The sequence below is a fragment of the Bison bison genome, unplaced genomic scaffold (genome assembly GCF_000754665.1).
Source record: "Bison bison bison isolate TAMUID 2011002044 unplaced genomic scaffold, Bison_UMD1.0 scf7180017864379, whole genome shotgun sequence".
In the NCBI taxonomy this organism is placed as follows: Eukaryota; Metazoa; Chordata; class Mammalia; order Artiodactyla; family Bovidae; genus Bison; species Bison bison.
In genome coordinates, this window is record NW_011494951.1 from 3,625,742 (window position 1) to 3,634,099 (window position 8,358).

The 8,358-nt window shown below is 45.9% G+C and overlaps 1 protein-coding gene across 3 annotated transcripts; it reads left to right on the forward strand.

The window, feature by feature from the left end:
* The first annotated feature begins 353 nt into the window (after positions 1–353).
* Positions 354–8,099, forward strand: LOC105001117 (GTPase IMAP family member 5-like). Of its 3 annotated transcripts, none has more exons than XM_010857264.1 (4): positions 354–1,026; positions 3,587–3,665; positions 5,792–5,840; positions 7,123–8,099. In XM_010857264.1, the coding sequence occupies exons 2-4, from the start codon at positions 3,630–3,632 to the stop codon at positions 8,001–8,003; spliced, it is 966 nt and encodes a 321-aa protein (XP_010855566.1). In that variant the 5' UTR covers positions 354–1,026; positions 3,587–3,629; the 3' UTR covers positions 8,004–8,099. The 3 variants fall into 3 exon arrangements, with proteins under 3 accessions (XP_010855566.1, XP_010855565.1, XP_010855567.1); XM_010857263.1 differs by having other exon boundaries at positions 355–1,026; positions 3,582–3,665; XM_010857265.1 differs by lacking the exon at positions 3,587–3,665 and having other exon boundaries at positions 356–1,026.
* The last annotated feature ends 259 nt before the right edge of the window (positions 8,100–8,358 follow it).

Consider the following 8,358-nt stretch of genomic DNA (forward strand, 5'->3'; position numbering starts at 1 on the left):
TACCAAACTTTGTTTCCCCCTGAATCCTCCCACCAATTCAGGAGCTTCAGGAGACATGGGTTCGATCTCAGATAGTTTTCATATGCGAGTAGTAAAAAAACCTACACAGAAGATTATCGAACTCCAACTCTCATGGTAATTGGCATGAACACGCGCCTGCTTTCCAGGTGGTGCTAGTGGGAAAGAGACTGCCTGAAAATGCAGGAGACATAAAAGACATGGGTTCAGTCCCTGGGTGAGGAAGATCCCCTGGAGGAGGGCATGGCAACCCAGATCAGTAGTCTTGCCTGGAGAATCCCATGGACAGAGGAGCCTGATGGGCTACAGTCCATAGAGTCGCAAAGACTAGGATATGACTGAGACACGGAGCACACATGCAAGTCAAAACATGACTAACTTGAGGGCAGGGCATTTGACGAGAGACAAGAGGACGAGATCCACAGAAGATCTCAAGTAAGATGCCTGTTTGAGTTCAGCCTTCGCTGCCATCTGGAGTTACATATAAGAAGCTATCTATGCAGAAGAGGTAAATGGTGGATGTGAGGAGATGCCTGTTGGTCCACTTTATGCCAGTGAAAGGTGGCAAATGCTTGGTTTGGGGTGTAGCTGTGCCCCAGATGTTCATTGGCTCCCCTGGGTCTCCAGACTAACTGAGGTAGAGACCTTGTTCTGCACAAAAGCCTTATAGAGATGTGGTAGGGAGAAGGAAATGGCATGTTATTAAAAAGAAAACAAAACCAAAGCAAAAAAAACCCTCTTCCTCTGGTGTCTCTGCCTCTGAGGTCATTTGAGTCATTCTCCAAGGATGGCTTGGTGAGGAAACCCACACGTTGTTCTTTGCCTACCCTGGGGCACTGGTCCTTCTCTGTCTCTGGCAGATAGGATTGGTGGCCAGGTTTTTTTCATCATCCACTGATCTTGTGTTTTTGTGACGAGACTAGAAGCCAAAGAAAGAGGCTGCCTGGAAAGGAAGGAAGAGTGCAGCAAGATTGTCTGAGAACTTGCAAAACTTTGCACATCTAGCAGGTAACAGGGTTTGTTCGTCTCTCTCTCTCTCTTTTCCCCCCTCCCTCCCTCTCTACGTGATTCCCCTAGTAACAGTCTGGGTCAGCCTGCACACTTGATCTTTCAAAGCCTCAGTTTCATTATTTCAAAATTATTAGGGTCAGGAATTATGTAGCCTAAATCCCCAAATTTACTGCAAGAGAAAATATTACTTTTCAGAAATGATTGTATCAATCCATCAGACTAGTGTAATAGTGGCAAGAATGCTGGAGTGCGTTGCCATTTCCTCCTCTAGGGGATCTTCCCAACCCAGGGATCAAACTTGCGTCTCCTGTATTTCTTATGTTGCAGGCAGATTCTTTACCCACTGAGCCATAGAGAAGTCCATACTTTTCAGAACCTAAAATATGGAACATAATGAGCTCAGACAGTAGCCCTCTGGTGATACTAGCTTGCTTATTTCTTGTGTTTGTGCAAAAGAATTTTCACATATGCACCTAGTGGCTGCTTCCTGCACGTCTGTGTTAGTTGCTCAGTCATGTCTGGCTTTTTGTGACCCCATGGACTGTAGCCCACCAGGCTCCTCTGTCCATGGGATTCTCCAGGCAAGGATACTGGAGTGGGTGGTGATTCCCTTCTCCAATCAAGACCAAGGATCGAACCTTGGTCTCCTGCACTGGAGTCAGACTCTTTACTGTCTGAGCCACCAGGACCTATAGAATTTTCTGCACATTGCTGGGAGGAGGGTCTGACCTGCTCCCTGAAGTCATAGGATGTCCTTTGAAAAATGGGCTGAAAAATTGCCTTGCGATTTTAATCTGACTTGATGTCTGTTGCTTCTCTCTCTCTCTTCGTTTTTTGGATAGTTAAAAATTTTTTTATTGGAGTATAGTTGATTTACAATATTGTGCTAGTTTCTGCTGTGCAGCAAAAAATGAATCAGTTATACATACACATATATCCACTTTTTAAGATTCTTTTCCATATAGTTTATTACAGAGTATTGAGTTGAGTTCCCTGTGCTATATACATTAGGTCCTCATTTGCTATCTAGTATATATATATATATATATATATATGTATGTATATGTATTAGTGTATATATTTCAACCAATCTCCCAATTTGTTCCTCCCCCCACACCACCATCCATCTCCAGAGTTTTCCCACTGGTAACCACATAAATTCAGATTTTTAAAGGTGAAATCCCTTATCTTTAAAATGTTGGTGGCTAACTTTTATATATTTACTTTTTTAACTTTTTTACTTTGTATTGGGGTATAGCCAATTAACAAACTATGTGACAGTTTCAGGTGAACAGTGTAGGGACCCAGTCATACAATCACATGTATCCATTCTCTCCCAAACTCCCCTCCCATCCAGGCTACCACACAACATTGAACAGAGTTCCATGGACTCTACTGTAGATCCTTGTCGGCTATCCATTTAAAACCTAGCAGTGGGTACCTGTCCATCACAAACTCCCCAACTATCTGTTGCTTCTTTCTGTTGCATGCACTGCTTAACTGGAAGGAAAATTTCTATTTTCAAGAGGGGAGGAATTTTTAGAGACAGGATTCAAGATGATCTGCTCAGGTAAAGCATGTGGTTTGTTTCTGAGAAAGAAATACAATTTTCTGTTTAAAAAATGATTTATCTTCCTCATTAACCAGAATGGGGTCATGAGGGCGTTATTCTGGAGGATTATCGTGCTTGGCTCCCTGTGACAGTAACAGTGTCTCACCATGCTACCTTGTCTGTGATTCCAAATCAGCGTGTCACCCTCTCCAACACTCTCCTATGGGGCCACTAGCGGGAGATTCTGAATGCTTTTGGCAAAGAGTAAAATAATCTGCCCAGGTTTTGGTCCATTTCCGGCCAGTTTCAGTATTTTCCTGAAACTGAATCAGTTCCACAATTTTCACAAGGGTGCCTCTATCTTTGCCCCACGTGCTCCTTTCAGCTCTGCCCAGGGGAGACGTGGTGGCAAGTAGGGCTATCCAAGTGTGGTAGAAGGAATCCCCTTCTTTCCCAGTCTCTGGAAGGAGCTGTTCTCTAAACTGGTCCAACTGTCTTCCAAGTGTAGGAAGAAAAGTGTTTGTTGCTGCTACTGCTGCTAGGTCACTTCAGTCGTGTCTGACTCTGTGTGACCCCATAGATGGCAGCCCACCAGGCTCCCCTGTCCCTGGGATTCTCCAGGCAAGAACACTGGAGTGGGTTGCCATTTCCTTCACCAATGTATGAAAGTGAAAAGTGAAAGTGAAGTCGCTCAGTTGTGTAGCACTTAAATGAATGAATGAAGGGATGATGGCTTTAAAACGAGGGAGCTGGGTTGTTGGCAGGAGGAAGCATGGTGATGGTTATGTTGGGAGGGGACTGATGGGCACAGGGGTCTTCAGGGGACAGAGCAGAGGAGAGGTGCAGCTGGGATGTGGTGGCAGCCTTCTCACCAGAGGTATGGCCATTTGCACTAAACTAGAGAGAAGAAATAAATCTTCAAAAAATAGTTGAGAAAGATGGTTTTTGTGAAGGCCCCCCCCCCCCTTTTTTTTTTTTTTTAACTTCTCTTTCTGCTCAGGCTAGGCTCAAATAGAGCAGCAATTTAAGCCTCTCATTCTTGGAAGACATGTCTGGCTACCAGTTGCTTGGTCACATATATCACGTGAGTAGCTCTGCTTGACCTGTTCCCAAGGGACTTAGGGGCAGCCCAAGGGGACCAGTCTCTTCCAGCACGCAGGGCAGGCGGCATGCTCTGGTCCTGCCTGCATTCTAAATTGGCCAGGAGACACAGTGAAGGAGTTGCCATCTCTCTCTGATATCCCTTCAACACCAGTCCTGGGTGAAGGCAGCTTCATGTCATTGCTGTATTACCTACCCCTTGAAGCCTCAGTTTCCTCATATTTAAAAGATGTGGACAGTGTCATTTGATTTCTCTATGAGTCCAGGCATATCATCTCCAGCCTCCCCCCTCCAGTTCCCCTTTCTGCAGCTCTTTCAGCATCACCTTCTCTGCCCCTCATCACTCTAGTCACTTACTTGGTACCTGCGTGGTACCCTCAGATGCTCGGGAGCCCATCCTCAGTGGTCCTCTCTGGAGACCACCATTCAATATGACCCAAGGGCAATATGTGAGAAAATAGAACATCTTGGTTTCAAGATCATCAGCACAGAAAACAAGCTGATACCTAAAAAAAAAAACAAAACATAGTTCTCCCATTTGTCACCCCTATGCAATATGTTTAAAAATCCTCCTTGAAAAGATCCAGCCAAAGATTAGAATTATTTTCAGATTTGTTCCTTTTCCAAGTTTCAACAGAGAGAATTAGCTGAATTGATGTATCAGTTTTCTCTAGAAAAAAAGAACCAACAGGATATATGTATGAAGAAATTTATTTGAAGGAATTGGCTCACACGATTATGGGGGATGGTAGGTCTGAAATTTGTAGGGCAGACTGGCAGGCTGGAAACTCAGGCAGGAGGTGACAATGAAGTCTTGAAGCAGAATTGTCTTTTGGCTTGAAAAATATAATACCATTAAAATGAATTACAAAATATTATTAGGAAACTGACAGAAGCTGAATGTTGACTTTCAAATGAAAATAATTTATTTATTAAATTATTTTTCCTTCAAAGGTAATCATTGCAGCCAATTTCACAGATGGTTAGATAATATTCTATATGGTGTGATCCCACAGACGGTGGAGGAAATTCACTTATTCCAAAACATTTTTTTTTTTTTTTTGGTTCATCTGTCCTAGATGCTGAAATTCCACAATTAGAGATTCATTCTTTAGCATTAACTTCTTGAGCTTTAGAAAATACTCTAAAAGTTTGCACACAGCAAGGTCCTGATGTAGTTTTGGAAAGGGTTGTGAAGAACTTTCCTAGTAATGAAGCTTGAGTAGTCATCCTTAGGTGGGGCCTCAGTGGACCCCCTCACTGAGCAGAAGAAGTAGGAGGTGGGAAGAAAGAGAAAGATCAAGAAAAAGGCATATGGGGGAAGGCGAAAGAAGGAGAGTGGGCAGGAGAGAGATGGCCCTGAGGTAGTTACTGGTCTGGGACTGTTTGAGCTGAGAACATAGATGTGTAGATCTTTGGTAACATAACAGTGGGCCTGAACCTAACAGATCAGGTGTTTCCTCTGTTTACCGGATGTATGGTCCACCCTCCTGCCCACCTGGACTCATGACCATCTTCTATTTCTGCCATGACCAACTCGTCCCAGTTTGCCTGGGACTCTCTCAGTTTCAACACTGAAGCTCCTTTGATCAGGGGATCCTCTCTGTCCAGGGCAAACTGGGATGATTGGTGACCCTCTACACCACCCTCACCATGGAAGAACTTAGGGAAGAGCTTCTTTTGTGAATTTACCAAAGGGAGAAACTTTGCAGGCAATCTTGAGTTTGGAACTCAGGACAGGACTGAGACCCTCAAGGCAGAGAGCCAGGATGCCAGGAAATGACCAGCTTCCATGTTTGGTCTTCTGGGTGGGCAGCATGTTTTTCAGTGCATCTTGTCAGTAACTAAATACCAGTGGTGGGAAACCACATGTCAGTGCCCTCGTGTTGGGACTGTCTGTATACTCTTCACTAGGAGCCTCAGTCTAGTGTCAAGAGTGGTTGAGGGTCAGCAGACTTTGGTTTTAGTCTCAGCTCATCCATTAGATTATGTTGACCTTTAGTAGTTGTTTTTTTCCCCTCTTCAGTCTCCTTGTCTATAAAATGTGGTGTTCTGTGCTGGATGTCACATCCAACTTGTCTGAACAATCCTTGCCTGTTCTTTCCCTAGAACAAAATGGAAGGGCTTCGGCAGGGTGGAGGAGACAGTTGCACCACAGGTAAGGTCTGGAGGAGCCCTTCACGACACTGGGGGGCCATGAGCTCAGCACTGGGGCAGGCAACTTCCCACCTGCAGTGCAAGGTACAAGACTAGAGTCACCTGAAGACAAAGGAAACACATTTCCCCAGGAAATAGAACTTACTAGGCTATTTGCTGTCATACCCTTCTTACTGAGTATACGTTTTTTTCATAGAAAACCCAGCCATGTGATAAAATGGAGACCAGGCAGGGATGGGAGGAGTTGAAAGTATGGGACAAATATTTAATTCAGTGGTTGTAGGAAGCTCGGATCATCAAAAAGACTTCTGGGTGGGAACTGAATAGGGAGAAGGTTTTGGAAAGGTTGGAAAAGTCCAGCATCCTGGAAGGATAAATCCTAAAGACTTTGGCCATCCTGGGTGATTTATTCTACCAGCCTGTGTGAGCTCCCTTTTTCTCTATATAAGAAAATTTACTCTGAGCCCAGGCCCGTGGTGAGAATTGAGGGTGTGACAGCCAAACTGATCCAGATGTGCTAGTCCTTTGAGATCTTTTCCTTTTTTCTTTTGTTCTCTTCCTCCTCAAGAGGCATGTATTACTCTTTTTGTCAGTTAAAACTGCTAAAACAAATAGCAGAGATTGGGTGGTAATCAAGAAATATTTATTTCTGACTGTTCTGGAGCCTGGGAGGTTCAAGATCAAGGTGTGGGGGATTTGGTGTCTGGGGAGAAGCCACTTCCTGGTTGCTGTGTCCACATCTGATGGAGAGAGAGTCATCTCTTTCTTTTCTTTTTTGTTGTTGTTCAGTCGCTAAGTGGTGTCCGATTCTTTGGGACCCCAAGGACTGAAGCATGCCTGACCTGGACAGGTGTCCCTGTTCTTCACCATCTCCAGAGTTTGCTCAAACTCACATCCATTGAGTCAGTGATGCCATTCAACCATCTCATCCTCTGTCACCCCCTTCTCCTCCTGCCCTCAGTGTTTCCCAGCATCAGGGCCTTTTCCAATGAGTTGGGTCTTTTCCAAAGAGCTGGCTCTTCGCATCAAGTGGCCAAAATATTGGAGCCTCAGTGTCAGCATCAGTCCTTCTAATGAATGTAGTCCTTTTTTTCTTAGAAGGACACTAATTCCATCATGGAGTTTCATCCTCATGCCCTCATCTAGACCTCATCACCTCCCAAAGACCTGACCACCAGTGACCATCATGTTGAGGATCAGTGTTTCACATATGAATTTTTTTTTTGAGGGGGACACATTCAGTCCATAGGGATTGCACATTAACTTTTTATGTGCTCTGACAGGTGGAGGAGGAGAGAGCTTAAATCCAGAATCATCTTCATTGAGGATCATCCTGGTAGGGAAAACAGGCAGTGGGAGAAGTGCCACCGGGAACAGCATCCTCTGCCAGCCCATGTTTGAATCCAAGCTGGGGGCCCAGGCAGTGACCAGGAAGTGTCAGAGGGCAACAGGCATGTGGAATGGGAGGAGCATCGTGGTGGTGGACACGCCTCCCATCTTCGAGGCCGAGGCCCAGGATCAAGAGGTGTATGAGAATATCGGAGCCTGTTACCTGCTGTCGGTGCCAGGGCCCCACGTGCTGCTGCTGGTGACCCAGCTGGGGCGCTTCACCGAGCAGGACGTGGTGGCCGTGACCAGGGTGAAGGAGGTCTTTGGGGCAGGAGCTGAGAGATACATGGTCATCCTCTTCACCCACAAGGAAGACTTAGAGGGCGGATCCTTGGATGAGTACGTGGCAAACACAGACAACCTCAGGCTGAGGCGCCTGGTCCGGGAGTGCGGGCGGAGGTACTGTGCCTTCAACAACCGGGCCTTGGGGGATGAGCAGAGAGAGCAGCTGGCCCAGCTGATGGCTGTGATCGAGGGGCTGGAGCAGGAGCACCAGGGCATCTTCCTTACCAACGAGCTCTTCTCTGATGCACAGATGCTCCTGCAGATGGGGGGTGGCGCCCATGGAGAAGGTCAGAGGCGCTACCTGGACAAGGTACGGCTGCAGGTTGCAAAGCAAAAGCAAGGCCTGAAAGAGGCTGAGAGCAACTGTGCCTTCAAGACAGTCTTCCGACTCAGAGCCTGGATTGTTGTGAATTATGAGCTTTGTGTTTGTCTTGTTTGGTGCAGTTTACTTTTCCTTCTTATTCTACTGATCATCCTGTACCATCTTTAATTCTGTGTGACATCTGTGTGGCAGAGCCATTTCTCAAATATCACCTCATGGATTCATTGTTTAATTCAGAAATAAAGTCTCCTGGTCTGCAGAGGACATGGTTTGTCATTTCTGCAGCTCCCATGACCCTCCTTCCTTGTAGATTTCTGGCTTGGTTCATGCCTCCACTGCTTCCTTGGTGAAGTCACGTGCTTCAGAGCAAGACAACAACTGAGTTTCAGGGATGCCTGGCTGGTGTGTGCACCATCCCATTTTCTTTGCAGTGACCAACTCAGTCATGGGCCTGAGACCAAAGTCGGGCCAATGGGAACTGAGTAAAAGTCTGCAGAGGTGGGACCAGGAGGTATCTCCTTGC

Coding starts and splice junctions, on each gene's coding strand:
- LOC105001117 (XM_010857264.1), top strand. CDS start 3,630: ATGTCTGGCTACCAGTTGCTTGGTCACATATATCAC. Junction 3,666..5,791: donor TGCTTGGTCACATATATCAC/GTGAGTAGCTCT, acceptor TTCTTTCCCTAG/AACAAAATGGAAGGGCTTCG. Junction 5,841..7,122: donor AGGAGACAGTTGCACCACAG/GTAAGGTCTGGA, acceptor GTGCTCTGACAG/GTGGAGGAGGAGAGAGCTTA.